Source organism: Ruditapes philippinarum, unplaced genomic scaffold (genome assembly GCF_026571515.1).
Source record: "Ruditapes philippinarum isolate M1 unplaced genomic scaffold, ASM2657151v2 ctg1665_1_1_1_1, whole genome shotgun sequence".
NCBI classification, from domain to species: Eukaryota; Metazoa; Mollusca; class Bivalvia; order Venerida; family Veneridae; genus Ruditapes; species Ruditapes philippinarum.
The window spans coordinates 262,737-286,769 of record NW_026861357.1 but is presented as its reverse complement, the minus strand read 5'-3'; the positions used below and the strand labels follow the sequence as shown (position 1 = coordinate 286,769).

The 24,033-nt window shown below is 32.9% G+C and overlaps 1 protein-coding gene across 1 annotated transcript in view; it reads left to right on the top strand.

The window, feature by feature from the left end:
* Positions 1 to 1,680: 1,680 nt before the first annotated feature.
* LOC132715357 (probable serine/threonine-protein kinase roco4) overlaps positions 1,681 to 24,033 on the top strand; it is a gene marked incomplete at its 5' end in the record, with an annotated part of 38,230 nt that continues 15,877 nt past the window's right edge. Inside the window, 3 exons of the mRNA XM_060698348.1 lie at positions 1,681 to 1,806; positions 22,562 to 22,650; positions 23,339 to 23,543. Coding sequence (XP_060554331.1) covers positions 1,681 to 1,806; positions 22,562 to 22,650; positions 23,339 to 23,543 — 420 coding nt within the window. The remainder of the gene's footprint in view (positions 1,807 to 22,561; positions 22,651 to 23,338; positions 23,544 to 24,033) is intronic.

Sequence of the window (24,033 nt, the reverse complement as noted above, 5' to 3'; positions counted from 1 at the left end):
GAAACGTTAAGATATGTTCCAACCTTTCTATGTTTGCGTTTAGAAAAAGTAAAAAGTCGAGCGTTGCCCCCGCCCGGCGGTGGCTCTTGTTGTTCAAATAAGAGCCCTGGGGTTAAAATTGGCCCCGCCACGGGGATCATTGATTTTCCTGATATGTATATAGTAAAAACTTAAAAAACCTTCTTTTAAAAAACCCAAATAGCTAGAGCTTAGCTAGTAGACTTGAAACATCTTCTTGTGGGTGACTACCAAGTTTGTTCAAATAAAAGCCCTGGGGTCAAAATTGGCCCCGCTTAAGGGGGTCATTGTTTTTCCCTTTATGACTATATAGTAAAAACTAAAAAAAACCTTCTTTTGGTTTATACAGAATTTATTTTAGTTCGATTGTGTTGGAAGCTTTAAGCTTATAGACACACTTTCGAATCCGTTCCTGGAACCAACCAGTACTGAGCAATGAGTGTAAAATTTCTTGCTCAAATAAACAACGGATGACCACTGACGGGGTGTGAACCAATGCGATTAGCGATAATTAGATTACTAGTCCGGCGCGTTAACCACTCGGTCATGCCGCCACTCGAAATCTTCTTTTAAAAAACCTTTAGAGTTAGAGCTAAGATATTTAGCATGAAACAGATTTCAATGGGTGTCTACCATTTTTGTTCAAATACGGGCCCTGGGGTTAAAATTGGCCCGCCCCGGGGATCATAGATTTTCCTTATATGTATACCGGTAGAGTAAAAACTTAAAAATCTTCTTAGAGCTAGAGCTTAGATATTTATCATAAAACATCTTTAAATGGATGTCTACCAAGTTTGTTCAAATAAAAGCACCTGGGTTAAAATTGGCCCCGCCCGGGAGCCTATATACAGGTGATCGATTTCAGGGCCATCATGGCCCTCTTGTTTAACATCATTTCCCAAATGAAAAACAGTGTTCGGGGCCTAAATATGGTAATTTTTCACTGTTTGAGTCCTCAAGGGGGGGGGGTGTCGAAAAACCGTCAAAACACGTCTATATTAGGTAAAGGGTTAAACATGAGACATCTAGTGAGTGTCTACCAAGTTTGTGCAAATTAAAGCCCTGGATCAAATTGGCCCTGCCCTGGGGCCTTTATTTTCCTACATATATTTATTAAAACAAAAAAAAGGCTCTAATTAAAAAAAAAACACTAAAAAGCTAGAGCTTAGATGTATGGCATGAAACATGTACATCTAGTAAGTATCTACCAATTTGTCTAAAATTGGTCCTTGGGTCAATATTGGCCCACGCCAATTGATTTTCATTATATGCATTAATAACAACAAAAAATCAACTTTTAAAAAAACCAACATTAACAAGTATTCTGACTTAGGTGAGCGATTAAGGGCCATCATGGCCGTCTTGTTTTCGTATAACAATGTTACTTGGACTAAGTGTGCACAGATTTATATGTAAAATAGAATTTTGATAACAGCTGATATAGATATTTTAAAATGACAGATAGTTTAAAATTGAACAATATAAAAGCAATTCATAAAACAAGTGTATATGTACTTATTAGAATATAAAAAGGAAAAACATTCTTTTTTCTTTTATCCTCTTTTTAAAAAAATATTTAAATCTTTATTTGTTTGCCTTTTGAAAATGATTAAAAAATTAAGCATTGCCCCTGCCTGGCTAAAGCTCTTGTTCATCTTTCAGATAAGAAACCAACAAGTGCACAGAGTCAACGTTTAGTAGAACTTTTAACACAATCTGTAACCTCTACTGGCAAAACAGACGTAAAGGATGATACCATTGAAGAGGACTCATTTGAAAATGGTGGAGGTATTGATATTTGTGTGATAAAGCATTATTCATTACATTCATTACAATCTAACATTCGGTTATCAACATATGTAAAGATATGTAGTACATACAATACACGGAACGAGATATTGTGAATTGGCTAACCCTGGATTGAATCCTGGTAATATTGGCAAACTGCTTGACAGTTTGCCCAGGAACAATGGGGTGGCGGAACTGTGCTCTGGTAAATTGAGTATCGCATACCCCCGTGATCCGGAGTGAAAACTACCAATACCACTACCACCACTCTGAAACATTTAAGACGGGGAATAACAATGAACATTTCAAATGAGATTCTGAATTTTTGCTCGACTTTCTTTTTTTTTTTTTGAAAAAAAGAAGAGGTATTGTTGTTGCTGTTGCCGTTGCAGTTGCCGTCTGCAAACTTGTACTGGATCATAACTTTTTTAGTTCTTGGTGTATTGTCGTGGTGTCTTCATACTTGGCCACAACAACTCGTGGGACAAGACGTTTCAGTAAACCACACTAATCTTGACCTTCATCCATACATGACGTTGAACTTCAAGGTCAAAAATCCAAATTTTGCTTGTTCTTGCTATTATTGGCTGTAACTTTATTATTTTTAAATGGATTGTCTTCAAACTTGAACAGAATAATCTTCAAGGATAGCCCTTTAAAATAATTAAAAAGATTTGACCTTCACTCATAAATGACCTTGACTTTGAAGGTCAAATTTTTGAAACTATTATTTGCTGTAACTTTGTTAATTTTGAATGGATTATCTTCAAACTTAAACCTAAAAAATTTAAAGGATAGCCCTTTAAAACAAACAGACAGACCTTGACCTAAACTCATAAATGACATTGACTTTGAAAGTCAAAATATTGAAAATTTCATTTTTATGGCTGTAACTGGCTGTTGCTTTGCTTTTATTGAATTAATTTACTTCATATTATAACAGAACATTCTTAAGGACAATACCTTTATGGTAATCAAACTATTGACCTTGGCTCTTTAATGACATTGACCTTTGCTCTTTTATGACCTTGACCTTGAAGGTTCGACTTTTGAATTTTCACTGATTTGTGCATTAAATATAAATATATCTTTTTCTTTTTATTTTCTTCTGTAATACACATGGGGATATATTAAAAAAAGGATTCATACTTTGACAAAACTAATGTGACAAGACACACCGATTAAATTTGTAAAAACGAAACGTTAAATTTTGTTCAAACGTTTCTTTGTTTGCTTTTAAAAAAAGTAAAAAGTCGAGCAAAGCCCTAGCCCGGCAGTGGCTCTTGTGAGCTTTACTGTACAATGTATATTGAGAGCTTCCCTACTTGCTCAGGCGTCCGCGTCCAGATTTCAGATTGAAGTTTTGGTGCAGTAAAATATTTTTCACTATAACTTTTTCATTTCTTAAGGTATCAACTTTAAACTTCAAATATATGTTTCTTATCATTAACCATATCTTATGTGATAAGGTTCATAACTCTAGAACCAATATTTTCATATTTATTTCCCATTGAACTTAGAATTTTCCTTTAAAAATATTATTTTTTACTGTCACCTCTGTATTTCTTAAGGGAACAAATTCATACTTCAAATATATGTTCCTTAGCATCAACTACATCTTATGTGACAAGGTTCATAACTCTAGCACCATATTTTAAGATTTATCTCCCCTTTAACTTAGAATTTTCCTTAAAAATATTATTTTTTACTGTTACTTCTTTATTTCATAAGGAATCAACTTGATACTTCAAATATATGTTCCTTATCATCAACCACTTTATATGTGACAATGGTCATAACTTAAGCACCGATATTTTTAGATTTATCTACCCTTGAAATTAGAATTTTCCTTCAAAAATATTATTTTTACAGTTTCTTCTTTATTTCTTAAGGGATCTAATTCATACTTCAAATATATGTTACTTATTATGAACCACATCTTATGTGACAAGGTTCAAAACTGTATCACCAATATTTTAAAATTTATCTTCTTTTGAACTTAAAATTTTCCTTAAAAAATATTATTGTGCCCCCACTTTAGTGGCGGGCATTTAGATTGTCTGAGCGCACGAGAGGGTATATGTTCGGTACTAAATACTCAACAACTACCAATCCTACTCATTCCGTATGTATTGTTGGGTATTTTTAATGATTTTGATGTATTGTTGGGTACTTTTTTACACAGTAAATACCCAACAAGAATACAAATGTGAGGATGTCCGTGAGGATGTCCGTCCGTCCGTCCGTCCTTCCGTCCGTACAAACCAGAGCTACATTATGGGGTTTGGTCTATTGTTCTCATAACAATAGATGCCTTTGATTTCATTCATTCCGTTTCTCTTGTGGAGTTATTTTCTGCATTGTGGGGTTAAAAAGAACAAAAGAAATAACAAAAGAAAACCCATAATGTAGCTCTGGTAAGAACGTCCGTCCGTCCGTTCTCCTTTGTGTCGCACGTAACTCAAAAATTCATTGACCTAGAGTCATGAAACTTTACAGGAATGTTGATCGGCATGTGTTATTGTGCACCTGGGTATTTTCGTCTGGATATTTTTAGTATTTTTTTAGAGTTATTGCCCTTGACTTAGTAAAATTTTGCAATTTTCAACTTGTGTCACATGTTACTCTAAAGGATTTGGCATAGAGTCATGATACTTTACATGAATATTGATCAGCATGTGTAGTTGTGCACCTGGGTATTTTTGTCTGGATATTTTTAGTATTTTTAGAGTTTTTTGCCCTTGACTTAGTAAAATTTTGCAATTTTCAACTTGTGTCGCATGTAACTCAAAAGTGTTTGATCTAGAGTCATGAAACTTTACAGAAATGTTGCTGAGCATGTGAAGTTGTGCATCTAGGTATTTTTGTCTGGATATTTTTAGTATTTTTAGAGTTATTGCCCTTGACTTGGTAAAATTTTGCAATTTTCAACTTGTGTCGCATTAAACTCATAAAGTATTTGACCTAAAGTCATAACACTTTACCGGAATGTTGATCAGCATGTGTAGTTGTGCACCTGGATATTTTCGTCTGAATTTATTATGTATTTTTAGTGTTGACTTAGTAAAATTTTGCAATTTTCAACTTGTGTCACATGTTACTCTAAAGGATTTGGCATAGAGTCATGATACTTTACATGAATATTGATCAGCATGTGTAGTTGTGCACCTGGGTATTTTTGTCTGGATATTTTTAGTATTTTTATAGTAATTGCCCTTGACTTAGAAAATCTTTTGCAATTTTCAACTTGTGTCGCATTAAACTCAAAAAGGATTTGACATAGAGTCATTAAACCTCATTGGAAGGTTGCTCAGCATATTTAGTTTTGCACCTGGGGTTTCGCTTAAGGATTTATCCAGTATATGTAGAGTTATTTCCCTTGACTTACTAAAACCGTTTCATTATGTTGTTATTTGTTCCTTCAGTACTTTAGTTAGAATCAACCAACTTTACAGGAATAATGATCAACATCACTAAATTACAGGAATAATGATTCACCTCACTGTGAAGCTATGCACCTGGGACTTTGCATGTGGATTTTTTCCAGTTTTGTTAAGAGTTATTTCCCTTGACTTCCAGTAGTATAAATTTGCAATTTTCAACTTGTTCGTGTATAGCTCAAAAAGTATTTCAATTGTAGGCCTGAAAGTTTACAAGAATAGTGGTCAGCATGTGTACTTTATGCAACTTGGGGTTTGCTTGTGGATTTATTCAGTATTTGTAAAGTTCTTGCCCTTAAATAAGTAAAAGATTTTTAGTTTTTAAAAAATATTTGACCTAGAGTCATAAGATTGACAGAATAGTGGCGCGGCGGGGGCACCCGTGTCCTATGGACACATTTCTAGTTTTTAGCTCACAAAGTGACAGGGTGAGCTTTTGTGATCGCTTTTCGTCCGTCCGTAAACTTTTGCTTCAAAGTTTCAAGTTTATTTCAAAGTACATTTGGACAATATGTCCATGCATACACAGTACATATAACAAAGCATACAATACAATCAAATGGTCAATGTCACACTTTATAAAACATATATCACTAAGTTACACAGTATTTTATTAATATTATAAAACATATATCATTAAGTTACACGTAAACTATAGATAGAATATACTATCAACATGTCTCAATTCATATACTGGTAAATAAATACTAAGGAAAGATACCATCCTATTAATAAGGAAGTTAATCACAAAACAAAACGAAAATAAGTGTATGTAAGATACAGTGATACAGCGTTTGGGGCAAACTTTTAATTAACTATAAAGAATAGTGTTTCGAACATCGAAAGATTTAAATATATACATTGATAAGTTTCTAATTTCTATTTCATTTTCTGAATTCATCAATGTAACAAATTTAGGTATATTTGGTCTTTTCCAAAAGTGTTTTTTTTATATATTTTTTCGTAATTCATTATATAGAGAACATTCTAAAATAAAGTGAAATTCATCTTCCAAAATAAAACATTTTTCACATTTCCTATCATCAAAAGGTATAGCACTAGGTTTATTCCACCTGCCGGTTTCAATCTCGAGTCTATGTGAAGAAACTCTTAGCCGGGACAGAGCAATTCTAAATTTTTTCAATATTAATACAGTTTAAATACTTTTGAAATTTAAAATCTGCAAATATTACATTTGTACGAGCTCTACTTGAGTTATTTATTTCTGAAAACCAATTTTGGATAAAAACATCATTTACTCTTTGTTTTACTAAACTAATAAATACATCTACATTGCCTACGCCTTGACATAACCATGCATCATTAAAACCAAGCGACTGTAATAAATCTTTAACACTTCTAACCCATGTTTTTTGTTAGGTCTTACCTGTAACTCTCTGTACAATAAATCATAAAATATTGTAACATATTTTATATCTTCAAGCTGTATAATTTTAAGCCAATATTTTATTACACTTACAATTCTTCTGCATTTCAAATTTGTTCTACCTAATTCACCATAAATAAAATTGTTCTGAGTTTGTAGTCTGACATCTAACATTTTTTTACAAAAATTTAAATGCACTTTTTCTTATTTACAACAATCATATATACCGCTTACCTCTGAAGCATAATTCAAAATTGGTGAGATCAATTTATCAAAAAGGTCTAGTTTATGTTTCACAGTTATACATGGGAATTTAATCAAATCTAGTTGTAACTTATATAATGCCTTCAAAGCCAGACCAAATAATGTTTCAAAAGAAGTATTAAAAGATCCACCAGTTGTAAAGACTACTCCTAAATAAGTAAATTTTTCGGCAATTTCTAAATTTTCTCCTTTATATACGAATGAAATGTTATGTCTTAATCTGCCTTTTCTGAAAATCATTATTTTAGTTTTCTTAATATTTACCGTTAATCTCCACTTATCACAATAATTCTCCAATAACAATAAACCTTTATGTAAGCCTTCTTCTGTTTCAGATAGAATAACGATATCATCTGCATATAAAAGTAAAAACAATTTTAAGAAACCTAAATTAACTCCTTCAAATTTATTCATAATAAAATATTCTTCTATATCATTAAGATACATGGCGAACAAAAAAGGTGATAACGATTCTCCTTGGGGGGCGCCTAACACACATGAAAATTCTTCACTCAAAACATTTTGATATTTTATTCTGGATCTTACACTTTCGTACATTGATTTAATAACGTCTAACATTTTACCTCTTACACCATATTTAATTAATTTAAACCATATAATATCTCTTACTAAATAGTCAAAAGCCTTAGTAAAATCAACAAACGCAGCATATAGTTTCTTATTGTTATTCAACATATACGTAATAAGGCCCTGCAAAACAAAAATGTTATCTATGGTTCCCATTTGTTGTCTAAAACCGGACTGAGCTTCAATGTAGACGTGATATTTTTCTGCCCAAGTATTTAATCTATCATTTAAAAGTTTTGTAAATAATTTACCAAAAGAACTTAGTAAAGTTATTCCTCTATAGTTACTTGGGTCATTAATGTCACCCTTTTAATGAAGCGGTACTATAAAGCCTTCGGTCCATTGTTTTATTAAAAAGATTATTTAGAGTATTAACAAAATGAGTTGAACAGGAACCGTATTTAATAAAAATCATTTAATAAGTAGTCGGAACCTGCTAATTCCCCAGAGTTTAAGTTTTTACATGCTTTTATTATTTCCAGGTTACTAAATGGTATATTTAACTCAGAAAACATAATATTTAATTCACCATCCAAGTACCTATTATTAAAATATAAAACATCATCATCTGGTTGATAAAAAACTGAATCAGGATCATTTATAGCTTTAAAATAACGTTGAAAATCATTCGATGACAAACTACAATTATTACATGTATTTTCAAATGACATCTCCTCATAAACCGCTAAGCCAATTTCATCCAAACTTCACAGGAATGTTCCTTTGGTGGTCACCTTTAAAAATTGTTCAAAGAATTTAATTCCATGCAGAACTCTGGTTGCCATGGCACCGAAAGAAAAAACTTTAAATATCTTCTTTTAAAGAACCATAATAGCTAGAGCTTAGATATTTGGCATGAAACATCTTCTAATGAGTTTCTACCAAGTTTGTTAAAAAAAAAGCCCTGGGGTCAAAATTGGCCCTCCAGGGGGTCATTGATTTTCCCTATATGCATATAGTAAACACTTAAAAAATCTTCTTTTAAAGAACCCAAAGAGCTAGAGCTTAGATATTTGGCATGAAACATCTTCTAATGAGTGTCTACCAAGTTTGTTCAAAAAAACAACCCTGGGGTCAAAATTGGCCCCGCCCCAGGGGGTCATTGATTTTCCCTATATGCATATAGTAAAAACTTAAAAAATCTTCTTTTAAAGAACCCAAAAAGCTAGAGCTAAGATATTTAGCATGAAACATCTTCTAGTGAGTGTCTACCAAGTTTGTTCAAATAAAAGCCCTGGGGTCAAAATTGGCCCCGCACAAGGGGGTCATTGATTTTCCCTATATGCATATAGTAAAAACTTAAAAAAACCTTCTTTTGAAAAAACTCAAATAGCTTGAGAAGTTTGATTTAAGCATGAAACATGTTCTAGTGGGTGTCTACAAAGTTGTTCAAATAAAAGCCTGGGGTCAAAATTGGCCCCGCCCTGGGGGTCATTGATTTTCCTTATATGTGTATAGCAAAAACTTAAAAAAACCTTCTTTGAAAAAATCCCAAATAGCTTGAGTTTAGATATTAAGCATGAAACATCTTTTAGTGAGTGTCTACAAAGTTGTTCAAATTAAAAGCCCTGGGGTCAAAATTGGCCCCGCCCCGGGGTCATTGATTTCCTTATATGTGTAAAGCAAAAACTTAAAAATCTTCTTTGAAAAAACCCAAATAGCTAGAGTTTAGATATTAAGCATGAAACATCTTCTAATAAGTGTCTACAAAGTTTGTTCAAATAAAAGCCCTGGGGTTAAAACTGCCCCGCCAAAAGCGTGTCATGTTTTTAACTATATGTGATAGTAAAAACTTAAAAAATCTTCTTTTAAAAAATTCAATGAGCTAGAGCTTAGATGTGAAGCATGAAACATGTTTCTACAATTGGTGTCTTAATTGCAAGTTTGTTCAAATAAAAGCCCTGGGGTTTAAACTGGCCCCGCTTCGGGGGCCTATATACAGGTGAGCGACCTCAGGGCCATCATGGCCCTCTTGTTTACTGTTACCTCTTTATTTCTGAAAGGATAATCCTGAATATGTTCCTTATCATCTACCACATTCAATGTGACAAGGCTCATAACTATAGCACCGATATTATCAGATTTATCTCCCATTGAACACAGAATTTTCCTTAAAAAATATTATTTTTACTGTTTCATCTTTATTTCTTCAATGATTAACTTAATACTTCAAATATAATTTATGTTTCTAATTATTAGTTACATCTTATATGACAAGGTTCATTACTCTAGCACCAATATTGCAAGAATTATCTCCCAATTTACTTATATTTTTTACTTAAAAAATGTTATTTATTACTATAACTTCATTAGTTTTAAAGGTATCTACCTCAAAATTTAAATACCTCTTCTTTTACGTAAAACAGATCTTATGTGAAAAGGTTCATAACTCTTGAAGCAAGATTTTTCAGATTTATCTCCCTTTTAACTTAGAATTTTCCTTAAGAAATATTATAACTTCTTTTTAGCTTGAAATTAACTTAATTTTAACTTAAACTTCAAATTTATATTTCTTATCATTACACACATGTTGTGTGACATGGTCCATAACTCTAGTAGTATGACTATTTCTAGAATTATTCTCCCTTGAACTTGGAACTAAAGTACGTTACAACTATAACTTCTTGTCATGAGAAGAAATATATTATATCGTAATTGAATTTTCTTTCATACTTTAGTCTTCCTTACTGTGTCCAGTATTTGATTAGTCGAGCGTCTGTGACAGCTCTTGTTGTCGAACCGGCTTGTGGTGAGCTCGACTTAGTCGTCACTGTTGCATATAGTTCTGTGTATTGTGCCCTTCCGTGTTGCACAAAAAACCCAGGTCAGCCGCTCAGAGGTAAAAGTCCCACTTTTGGGTCAAAAAGGATTCATACTTTGACAAAACTAATATGACAAGACACACCGATTAAATTTGTAAAAACGAAACGTTAATTTTTTTTCAAACGTTTCTTTGTTTGCTTAAAAAAAAAGTAAAAAGTCGAGCATAGCCCTAGCCCGGCAGTGGCTCTTGTTAGCTTTACTGTACAATGTATATTGAGAGCTGCCCTACTTGCTCAGGCGTCCGCGTCCAGATTTCAGATTGAAGTTTTGGTGCAGTAAAATATTTTTCACTATAACTTTTTCATTTCTTAAGGTATCAACTTCAAACTTCAAATATATGTTTCTTATCATTAACCATATCTTATGTGATAAGGTTCATAACTCTAGCATCAATATTTTCATATTTATTTCCCCTTGAACTTAGAATTTTCCTTTAAAAATATTAGTTTTTACTGTCACCTCTGTATTTCTTAAGGGAACAAATTCATGCTTCAAATATATGTTCCTTAGCATCAACTACATCTTATGTGACAATGTTCATAACTCTAGCACCATATTTTAAGATTTATCTCCCCTTTAACTTTTTTAATTTTCCTTAAAAATATTATTTTTTACTGTTACTTCTTTATTTCGTAAGGAATCAACTTGATACTTCAAATATATGTTCCTTATCATCAACCACTTTATATGTGACAATGGTCATAACTTTAGCACCGATATTTTTAGATTTATCTGCCCTTGAAATTAGAATTTTCCTTCAAAAATATTATTTTTACAGTTTCTTCTTTATTTCTTAAGGGATCTAATTCATACTTCAAATATATGTTACTTATTATGAACCACATCTTATGTGACAAGGTTCATAACTGTATCACCAATATTTTAAAATTTATCTTCCTTTGAACTTAAAATTTTCCTTAAAAAATATTATTGTGCCCCCACTTTTAGTGGCGGGCATTTAGATTTACCCATGTCTGAGCGCACGAGAGGGTATATGTTCGGTACTAAATACCCAACAAAAACCAATCCTACTCATTCCGTATGTATTGTTGGGTATTTTTAATGATTTTGATGTATTGTTGGGTACTTTTTTACACAGTAAAATACCCAACAAGAATACAAATGTGAGGACGTCCGCCCGTCCGTCCTTCCGTCCGTAAAAACCAGAGCTACATTATGGGGTTTGGTATATTGTTCTCATAACAATAGATGTCTTTGATTTCATTCATTCCGTTTCTCTTGTGGAATTATTTTCTGCATTGTGGGGTTAAAAAGAACAAATGAAATAACAAAAGAAAACCCATAATGTAGCTCTGGTAAGAATGTCCGTCCGTCCGTTCTCCTTTGTGTCGCACGTAACTCAAAAATTAATTGACCTAGAGTCATGAAACTTTACAGGAATGTTGATCAGCATGTGTTATTGTGCACCTGGGTATTTTCGTCTGGATATTTTTAGTATTTTTATAGTAATTGCCCTTGACTTAGAAAATCTTTTGCAATTTTCAACTTGTGTCGCATTTAACTCAAAAAGGATTTGACATAGAGTCATTAAACCGCATTGGAAGGTTGCTCAGCATATTTAGTTTTGCACCTGGGGTTTCGCTTATGGATTTATCCAGTATTTGTAGAGTTATTTCCCTTGACTTACTAAAACCTTTTCATTATGTTGTTATTTGTTCCTTCAGTGCTTCAGTTAGAATCAACCAACTTTACAGGAATTATGATCAACATCACTAAATTACAGGAATAATGATTCACCTCACTGTGAAGCTATGCACCTGGGACTTTGCATGTGGATTTTTTCCAGTTTTGTTAGAGTTATTGCCCTTGACTTCCAGTAGAATAAATTTGCAATTTTCAACTTGTTCGTGTATAGCTCAAAAAGTATTTCAATTGTAGGCCTGAAAGTTTACAAGAATAGTGGTCAGCATGTGTACTTTATGCACCTTGGGGTTTGCTTGTGGATTTATTCAGTATTTGTAAAGTTCTTGCCCTTAAATAAGTAAAAGATTTTTAGTTTTTAAAAAATATTTGACCTAGAGTCATAAGATTGACAGAATAGTGGCGCGGCGGGGGCACCCGTGTCCTATGGACACATTTCTAGTTTTAGCTCACCAAAGTGACAGGGTGAGTTTTTTGTGATCGCTTTTTCGTCCGTCCGTAAACTTTTGCTTCAAAGTTTCAAGTTTATTTCAAAAGTACATTTGGACAATATGTCCATGCATACACAGTACATATAACAAAGCATACAATACAATCAAATGGTCAATGTCACACTTTATAAAACATATATCACTAAGTTACACATTATTTTGTTAATATTATAAAACATATATCATTAAGTTACACGTAAACTATAGATAGAATATACTATCAACATGTCTCAATTCATATACTGGTAAATAAATACTAAGGAAAGATACCATCCTATTAATAAGGAAGTTAATCACAAAACAAAACGAAAATAAGTGTATGTAAGATACAGTGATACAGCCTTTGGGGCAAACTTTTAATTAACTATAAAGAATAGTGTTTCGAACATCGAAAGCTTTAAATATATACATTGATAAGTTTCTAATTTCTATTTCATTTTCTGAATTCATCAATGTAACAAATTTAGGTATATTTGGTCTTTTCCAAAAGTGTTTTTTTTTATATATTTTTTTCGTAATTCATTATATAGAGAACATTCTAAAATAAAGTGAAATTCATCTTCCAAAATAAAACAATTTTTACATTTCCTATCATCAAAAGGTATAGCACTAGGTTTTTTCCACCTGCCGGTTTCAATCTCGAGTCTATGTGAAGAAACTCTTAGCCGGGACAGAGCAATTCTAAATTTTTCAATATTAATACAGTTTAAATACTTTTGAAATTTAAAATCTGCAAATATTACATATGTACGAGCTCTACATGAGTTATTTATTTCTGAAAACCAATTTTGGATAAAAAACATCATTTACTCTTTGTTTACTAAACTAATAAATACATCTACATTGCCTACGCCTTGACATAACCATGCATCATTAAAACCAAGCGACTGTAATAAATCTTTAACACTTCTAACCCATGTTTTTTGTTAGGTCTTACCTGTAACTCTCTGTACAATAAATCATAAACTATTTTAACATATTTTATATCTTCAAGCTGTATAATTTTAAACCAATATTTTATTACACTTACAATTCTTTTGCATTTCAAATTTGTTCTACCTAATTCACCATAAATAAAATTGTTCTGAGTTTGTAGTCTGACGTCTAACATTTTTTTTACAAAAATTTAAATGCACTTTTTCTTATTTACAACAATCATATATACCGCTTACCTCTGAAGCATAATTCAAAATTGGTGAGATCAATTTATCAAAAAGGTCTAGTTTATGTTTCACAGTTATACATGGGAATTTAATCAAATCTAGTTGTAACTTATATAATGCCTTCAAAGCCTGACTAGATAATGTTTCAAAAGAAGTATTAAAAGATCCACCAGTTGTAAAGACTACTCCTAAATAAGTAAATTTTTCGGCAATTTCTAAATTTTCTCCTTTATATACGAATGAAATGTTATGTCTTAATCTGCCTTTTCTGAAAATCATTATTTTAGTTTTCTTAATATTTACCGTTAATCTCCACTTATCACAATAATTCTCAAATAACAATAAACCTTTATGTAAGCCTTCTTCTGTTTCAGATAGAATAACGATATCATCTGCATATAAAAGTAAAAACAATTTTAAGAAACCTAAATTAACTCCTTCAAATTTATTCATAATAAAATATTCTTCTATATCATTAAGATACATGGCGAACAAAAAAGGTGATAACGATTCTCCTTGGGGGGCGCCTAACACACATGAAAATTCTTCACTCAAAACATTTTGATATTTTATTCTGGATCTTACACTTTCGTACATTGATTTAATAACGTCTAACATTTTACCTCTTACACCATATTTAATTAATTTAAACCATATAATATCTCTTACTAAATAGTCAAAAGCCTTAGTAAAATCAACAAACGCAGCATATAGTTTCTTATTGTTATTCAACATATACGTAATAAGGCCGTGCAAAACAAAAATGTTATCTATGGTTCCCATTTGTTGTCTAAACCGGACTGAGCTTCAATGTAGACGTGATATTTTTCTGCCCAAGTATTTAATCTATCATTTAAATTTTTATGCCACCGCAGCATCTGCGATGCGGTGGCATATAGCGATTCACCTGTGTGTGTGTGTGTGTGTGTGTGTTTGTTTGTGTGTTTGTGTGTGTGTTATATAGATTATATAGTGAACTTAAAAAATCTTCTTGTGAAAAACCACTAGTCCAATTTCAACCAAACTTGGCAGGATTGATCCTTGGGTGAAGGGCTTCCAAAGTTGTTCAAAGAATTTAATTCCATGCAGAAATCTGGTTGCCATGGCAACCAAAAGGAATTATAAGAATAAATTTAAAAAGTCTTCTTGTAAAGACCCAAAAGGCCTAGAGCTTAGATATTTTGCATAAGGCATTGTCTGGTACACTTTTACCAAGATTGTTCAAATTATAGCACTGGGGTCAAAATCGGCCCCGCCCCGGGGGTCATTGATTTTCACTATATGTACATATAGTAAAAACTTAAAATAACTTTTTGTAAAGACCCATAGGCCTAGAGGTTAGATATTTTTGCATAATGCATTGTCTGTCGACCCTTACCAAGACTCTTTAAATTATAGCCCTGGGTCAAAATCAGCCCTGCCCCGGGGTCATTGATTTTCACTATATGTACATATAGTGAAAAACTTAAAATACCTTCTTGTAAAGACCAAAAGGCCTAGAACTTAGATATTTTGCATAAGGCATTGTCTGATAGACCTATACCAAGATTGTTCAAATTAAAGCCCTTGGGTCAAAATCGGCCCCGCCTTGGGGGGGGGGGGGTAATTGATTTTCCTCATATTTACATAGTAAAAAACTTTAAAAAAAATTCTTCTGGCAATTGACAAATGCTAGAGGTTAGATATTTTGCATGAAACATTGTGAAGTGAACCTCTTCTTGCAAGATTGTTCAAATAATAGCCCTGGGGTCAAAAATTGCCCCAGCCCCGGGGTCATTGATTTTCAATATATACGTATAGTAAAAAAATAAAAAAATCTTATTGTCAGAAGGTACAAGGCTTAGAGCTTTAATATTTGTTAAATGATATCATCTATAGGTACTCTACCAAAGATGTTCAAATTTTGCCTCTAGTGTCAAAATGAACTTTGATATCAGCTGACCTAGATTTTGACAAAGTGTATTACATGTTGTCTTTTGATGCAGTCTTGAAAATTAGGCTGTGTGAAATAGGACCTTCACCACCAAATTCACTAGACCTAACTGCATTGATATATTCCTACTCTGATCTTTTATTGAGTTAACAATAGATTTAACCACTTATCTGATAATAAGAATTAGATATGCATTATTTCAATCTTCAATTGTATAGAAACAAAAAAAAATCTGTTCCTACACTACTATTTAGTATTGAATTAATGCGGTGGCATAGCATTTTTTCTCAAATGCAATCTTGTTTGTAAATAATTTACCAAAAGAACTTAGTAAAGTTATTCCTCTATAGTTACTTGGGTCATTAATGTCACCCTTTTTATGAAGCGGTACTATAAAGCCTTCGGTCCCTTGTTACGGAAAGTAACCTAAATCAAATATTTTATTAAAAAGATTATTTAGAGTATTAATAAAATGAGTTGAACAGGAACCGTATTTAAAAAAAATCATTTAATAAGTAGTCGGAACCTGCTGATTTCCCAGAGTTTAAGTTTATACATGCTTTTATTATTTCCAGGTTACTAAATGGTATATTTAACTCAGAAAACATAATATTCAATTCACCATCCAAGTACCTATTATTAAAATATAAAACATCATCATCTGGTTGATAAAAAACTGAATCAGGATCATTTATAGCTTTAAAATAACGTTGAAAATCATTCGATGACAAACTACAATAATTACATGTATTTTCAAATGACATCTCCTCATAAACCGCTAAGCCAATTTCATCCAAACTTCACAGGAATGTTCCTTTGGTGGTCACCTTTAAAAATTGTTCAAAGAATTTAATTCCATGCAGAACTCTGGTTGCCATGGCAACCGAAAGAAAAAACTTTAAATATTTTCTTTTAAAGAACCATAAGAGCTAGAGCTTAGATATTTGGCATGAAACATCTTCTAATGAGTGTCTACCAAGTTTGTTAAAAAAAACAACCCTGGGGTCAAAATTGGCCCCGCCCCAGGGGGTCATTGATTTTCCCTATATGCATATAGTAAAAACTTAAAAAATCTTCTTTTAAAGAACCCAAAAAGCTAGAGCTAAGATATTTAGCATGAAACATCTTCTAGTGAGTGTCTACCAAGTTTGTTCAAATAAAAGCCCTGGGGTCAAAATTGGCCCCGCACAAGGGGGGTCATTGATTTTCCCTATATGCATATAGTAAAAACTTAAAAATTCTTCTTTTAAAGAACTCAAAGAGCTTGAGCTAAGATATTTAGCATGAAACATGTTCTAATGGGTGTCTACAAAGTTTGTTCAAATAAAAGCCCTGGGGTCAAAATTGGCCCCGCCTGGGGGTCATTGATTTTCCTTATATGTGTATAGCAAAAACTTAAAAAAACCTTCTTTGAAAAAATCCCAAATAGCTTGAGTTTAGATATTAAGCATGAAACATCTTCTAGTGAGTGTCTACAAAGTTGTTCAAATTAAAGCCCTGGGGTCAAAATTGGCCCCGCCCCGGGGGTCATTGATTTCCTTATATGTGTAAAGCAAAAACTTAAAAATCTTCTTTGAAAAAACCCAAATAGCTAGAGTTTAGATATTAAGCATGAAACATCTTCTAATAAGTGTCTACAAAGTTTGTTCAAATAAAAGCCCTGGGGTTAAAACTGGCCCCGCCAAAAGCGTGTCATGTTTTTAACTATATGTGTATAGTAAAAACTTAAAAAATCTTCTTTTAAAAAATTCAATGAGCTAGAGCTTAGATGTGAAGCATGAAACATGTTACAATTGGTGTCTTAATTCCAAGTTTGTTCAAATAAAAGCCCTGGGGTTTAAACTGGCCCCGCTTCGGGGGCCTATATACAGGTGAGCGACCTCAGGGCCATCATGGCCCTCTTGTTTACTGTTACCTCTTTATTTCTGAAAGGATAATCCTGAATATGTTCCTTATCATCTACCACATTCAATGTGACAAGGCTCATAACTCTAGCACCGATATTATCAGATTTATCTCCCCTTGAACATACAATTTTCCTTAAAAAATATTATTTTTACTGTTTCTTCTTTATTTCTTCAATGATTAACTTAATACTTCAAATATAATTTATGTTTCTTATTATTAATTACATCTTATATGACAAGGTTCATAACTCTAGCACCAATATTGCAAGAATTATCTCCCCATTTACTTATATTTTTTACTTAAAAAATGTTATTTATTACTATAACTTCATTAGTTTTAAAGGTATCTACCTCAAAATTTAAATACCTCTTTTTTTACGTAAAACAGATCTTATGTGAAAAGGTTCATAACTCTTGAAGCAAGATTTTTCAGATTTATCTCCCTTTTAACTTAGAATTTTCCTTAAGAAATATTATAACTTCTTTACTTTTTAACTTGAAATCAACTTAATTTTAACTTAAACTTCAAATTTATATTTCTTATCATTACACACATGTTGTGTGACATGGTCCATAACTCTAGTAGTATGACTGTTTCTAGAATTATTCTCCCTTGAACTTGGAACTAAAGTACGTTACAACTATAACTTCTTGTCATGAGAAGAAATATATTATATCGTAATTGAATTTTCTTTCATACTTTAGTATTCCTTACTGTGTCCAGTATTTGATTAGTCGAGCGTCTGTGACAGCTCTTGTTGTCGAGCCGGCTTGTGGTGAGCTCGACTTAGTCGTCACTGTTGCATATAGTTCTGTGTATGTGTGCCCTTCCGTGTTGCACAAAAAACCAAGGTCAGCCGCTCAGAGGTAAAAGTCCCACTTTTGGGTCACCCCAAAATCGTGTCTGGAGCGTAACTTCTACATGCATTGAGGAATTTTAGAATAACTCGAGACACATATTCTCGATTGAGAGTGTCGCGCCAAAAGTTTAGGTGTCTGTGGCAAAGGCCAAGTTCATTCTTAGGGGTCAGGGGTCAAATAGCAAAATAGTAAAAAATATTCATTTGTGAGTATAACTTCTATATACATGGATAGATTTCAATGTAACTTAGCACAAATGTTCTCCATTGTGTCTAGCGTAAAATGAAGGCCAATGCCAAAAGTGGTCAATGGTCAAATGAAAATATTAAAATTTGTTTTTTGGCGTATCTTGCTTATGGTTTGAAGAATTATGCTAATTGGTCAGAGGATTCTGAAATTGTTGAGCCTGCTTGTGGTGAGGTCGACTTATTAAACACTCTTCACTTTTAGAGGTTTGGGATATGTGCGTCCGTCAGTTGAGTTGTTTTGCACGAAATGAAGGTCAAGGTGACAAGAGGTCAAGGATCAATTAAAAATATCAAAATTTGTTTGTCCCCATCTTGCTTATGCTTTGTTGTGTTATGGTCTGAGGATTTTTGTAAATCCGCTTGCGCTGAGCTTGACATAGTTGTCAAAAATGTTGTTCAGTGTTGTGTGTGTTTACGTACGTCCAAACTTGTTTCATGCCATAACTTCTTCATGCATGAAGGTATTTTATAAATAACATGAACTTTGTAGGAACAAATGTTCATCATCAGACTTCATGTTATGAACACGAACCAAGTCATCAGGTCAGAGGTCAATTTCATCTAAGATGATTTATTGTCAAGATTGTTGCGCACATTTGACATATTTATGCACCTTCCTCCTTGATCTGAAGCTTATAGGTTCTGTTTTGAATTAAGACATGCGGACTCGACATGCTGCCCACGGGCATGTCATCTTATTCCATGTAGCATTTATGATATAGGGATATAGTTCATATGACATTAAGACCAATAGAAATAACTTAATTGTAATCAATATTTTTATGCCAAGGCAGCATCTGCGATGGCATACAGCGATTCATCTGTGTGTGTGTGTGTGTGTGTGTGTGTGTGTGTGTGCGTGTGCGTGCGTGTGTGTGTGTGTGTGCGTGCGTGCGTGTTTTATATAGAAAGTATAGTGAATTAAAAAAATCTTCTTTTGAAATACCATTAGTCTAATTTCAACTAAACTTGGCTAAATTGCTCCTTTGGTAAAGGGCTTCTAAAGTTGTTTAAAAAATTTGATTCCATGCAGAAATCTGCTTGCCATGGCAACCAAAAGGAATGAAAAAAATAAAACCCAAGAATAAATTTAAAAAAAAATCTTTAAAAGACTCACACGTTCTAGAGCTTAGATATTTTGTATGTGGCATTGTCTGGTAGACCTCTTCCTAGATTGTTCAAATTAAAGCCCTTGGGTCAAAAATGTCCCCGCCCTGGGGGTCAGTGATTTTCACTATGTACATAATTAGTACAAACATAAAAATCTTCTTGTCTATTTGGTATATGATATCATCTAATAATTAGGTCCTCTGCCAAAGTTGTTCAAGTTTTGCCTTTAGTGTAAAATTGGCCCCGCTTTGGTGGTTGGATATCATAGGTTTTACATACATTGTATATGTATATAGTGTTATCTTAAAAAATCGTTTTCGCTTAACATTGATTTTCATTATGTACATTTAGTAAAAACTTATTAAATCTATCTGAAGGTACAAGGCTAAGAGCTTTGATATTTGGTATATGATGTCATCTATAAGTCCAATAACAAAGTTGTTCAAACGTTGCCTGTAGTGTCAAAATTGGCCCTGCCCTGGGGGTCATAGGTTTTTTATATATGTAAATCTTAATTGACAAAGGCTAGAGGTAGGATATTTGTTATTGTATAGTAGACCTTTACTAAGACTGCAAATTATAGCCTTGTAGTCATGATTGGCCCGCCTCAGGGTCATTGATTTTCATTTTGTACATATAGTAAAAACTTACAAAATCTTTTTGCGTGAAAGGAAACAACTTACATTTAAACCTCTAATACATAATATGCAATATTTATGTAAAATATTCAATAGCTGGGATTAAGTCTAAAGGTCATGATTTTTAGAGATATTTATGAAATAATTCATGTCATGAACTGTAGCAAGACAATTGTGATCCTTGTAGAGATACAAACAATTTGAGCACATTATAATGACATTATGATTCACACTATGTTTATAATAATCATTATGTTTTTATATCGCTGAATGGCAGCATATTATTATCGCACCGTCCGTCAGTCTATCTTTGCGTCCCCTTTTATTCTTGTCGGGACTGTAACTTTGTCAAACATTGAGGGATTTTAAAACAGCTTGGCACAAATGTCTACCACACCCAGACGATGTGTTGCATCCAAAATTACATCTCTAGCTCAAAGGTCAAGTTCAAACTAACATTTTGAAGTTTCACATTATCACAATTAGAGTTAATAGGTACACATATTCGTGTCCGGACTGTAACTTTGTCGTGCATTGAAGTATTTTAAAATAACCAGAAACAAATAAATGTCTACCACATCATGATGATAAAGTTTCACATTATCGCAATTAGAGTTAATAGGTACACATATTCGTGTCCGGACTGTAATTTTGTCATGCATCGAAGGATTTTAGAATAACTTGGCACATCAAGACCATATGTTGCATCCGAAAATCACGTCCCTACCTCAAAGGTCAAGGTCACACTAACTTTTAAGTTTCACATTTCCACAATTAGAGTTAATTGGAACACACAATTGTGTCCGGGCTGTAACTTTGTCATGCATTACTTGAAGGATTTTAGAATTACTTGGCATAAATGTCTGTTACATGAAGACGATGTGTGGCGTCAAGAAAATACGTCCCTACCTCAAAGGTCAAGTTCCCACTAACATTTTGAAGTTTCAACAATTAGAGTTAATAGGTACACACAATTGTGTCCAGGCTGTAACTTTATCATGCATCGAAGAATTTTAAAATAATTTGGAATAAATGTCTACCACATCAAGACGATGTGTCGCATTTAAGAATTACGTCCGTACCTCAAAGGTCAATGTCACACTAACATTTTGAAGTTTCACTTTTTCACAATAAGAGTTAATAGGTACACATATTCCTGTCTGAACTGTTACTTTGTCATGCATTGAAGTATTTTAAAATAACCAGACATAAATAAATGTCTACCACATCAAGATGATGTGTCGCATTAAAAAATTACGTTCCTTCCTCAAAGGTCAAGTTCACACTCACAGTTTGAAGTTTCCACAATTAGGTACACACAACTGTTTCCGGGCTGTAACTTTGTCATGCATCGAAGGATTTTAGAATAACTTTGCATAAATGTTTACCAATCAAGATGATGTCTTGCATTTAAAAATCATATCCCTACCTCAAATGTCAAGGTCACGCAAACTTTAAAGTTTCACATTTACACAATTAGAGTTAATTAGTACACATGCATTGAAGGATTTTTTAAAAACTTAGCAAAAATGTCAACCATATCAAGATAACATGTCGTGTCTCAGACCCCTGTCTCTTCCTTCAAGGTCAAGGTCACACTTATAGTTTGATTGTACTCATTCTCTTGATAAGAGTTTAAAGATACACATTCATATCCGGACTGTAATTTTGTCATGCAATGAAGGATTTTCAAATAATTTGGCACAAATATCTAACACATCAAGACGATGTGTTATGGCTAAGGCTCATGTCTGTCTGTCCGCTAGTGCATCCCCACTTACACAACAATAATGTCCAGACTGCAGTTTTGTCCTGCATTGAGGAATTTTGAAATAACTTGACTCAAATGTCTTTTACATGACAATGTTGTGTTGCGTCCAAAAACCATGTCTCTTTTTAAAGGTCAAAATCACACTTTGAGAGATTATAGGTCCACACAATCGCGTCCGGACTATAACTTTGTCATGGCAAAGTTCAATTGTATAGGAACAAAAAATCTACTTCTGTTATATCAATGCGGTGTCATAGCATTTGTGCACAAATGCATTCTTGTCTGGCCTGTATTAGCAGGAAAGTTGCCAAATGACCTTGACAGTGTTTGTTAGATGTAAAGCTTCAGGAAGGGGTTTGATCAAACAATATAACAAATATGAAGTGTTTGACTTAGTGCCTTAGTTCTGTTTTTTCTTGAAGTACTACTACACTTTTCAGAATATTATTACACCATTTTCCTCTTTCAGCTAACCAAAAAGTTGTCAATGATGAAGAGGAAGCTTTTACTTCAAATGGAGTAAAATATAGTGATATTGAGATTGTTAAAGATTTACAGGTATGTTAAACATACTGTTATAGTAATTATAGGAATATTTTTTGGTATGATGATTCTTTAAGTACCGCGAACTAAGAGGAGCACAGTATATATATTATTTATTTATCTTATTTATTAAAGTTTATATCAAACTTGCACATTGTTAAAGGAACTCCACCGAGGTTGATAAGCCTAAAAACATTAAATTTTAATATTCCGCATAGATCAACACGAGCTTTTAAAACAGAAATGGAAATAGAATATAACTAAGAAACATACAGGAAAAACATTGAAAATCTGATGTTTGTGCTATTCTCTGTCCGATTCGAGTGAAAGCATTTAAACGCTTCTTAATTTTGGGTCACTTTTCACTATTATAATTATTATTTTGGTAAAACGGAACAAGCCAATGATCTGAAATTTTGCACATAAGTTATAAGTATAGATCTACACCAAATAGAGTAATAATCTCAAAAAAATATTTGCAGTCCCGTTCTGTCAAAAAACCTCTTTAAGTCCCTTTAACGTTTGGCCTTAATTTTCATTTTAAAGAGCTTAAAATGCATTGCAAATTTTCAGCCTCTTAAATAAGTGTAATTGATGGAAGGCATATTGTGATATCTTTTGGGGTACTACTACACTTTTCAGAAATGTACCTGTTTACTATAACAATTTAAAGTTTCATTACAAATTATACAAACATTCTTAGGATACTCTACATGAAAGTATGCAGATGCCGACTCAAGATTCAAAAACAGCGGATGTCTCAATTTGGGACTTTGCAGGACAGACAGAATTTTATGATACCCACCAGGTTTTCTTAACCAAAAAAGCTGTATATCTACTAGTCACTGACATATCGAAACAAGTAAATGATATAGTTGAAGATGGTAACAAAAATTGGAAAATATCAGGTATTTCATTTGTCAGAAATCAAAAGATAATGAATACTTGAATATATTGTGCTCACTATTCAATGCAATAATACTAAACATTCTCCAGAATATTTAAGATATATTTTAAACTTTAAATTGTATTGAAATACATGCTTTTTTCGTGGATATCTAAAGGATATAATGCTGAAAATTACTATACCCCGACAAACGTATTTAAGGGGGGTATATGGGAGTTAGCTTGTCAGTTGATGGGCCAGTCGGTTGGTCCGTCCATCCCTCGATCAGTCCACATCATGGTTTCCCGATGATAACTATGATGAGTTTGGAATTAGGTATTGTAATCAAACTTGGTATATAGCAACCTTATGTGGAATTCCGGGTTGGTATTGTATTTTGACCCGCAAGGTCGCAAATACAAAAAAAATGGTTTCCTGACAATAACTAGCGTTAGGAATGAGACATTGTAATCAAACTTGGTGTTTAGCAAAACATATATGAAGACCCTGGT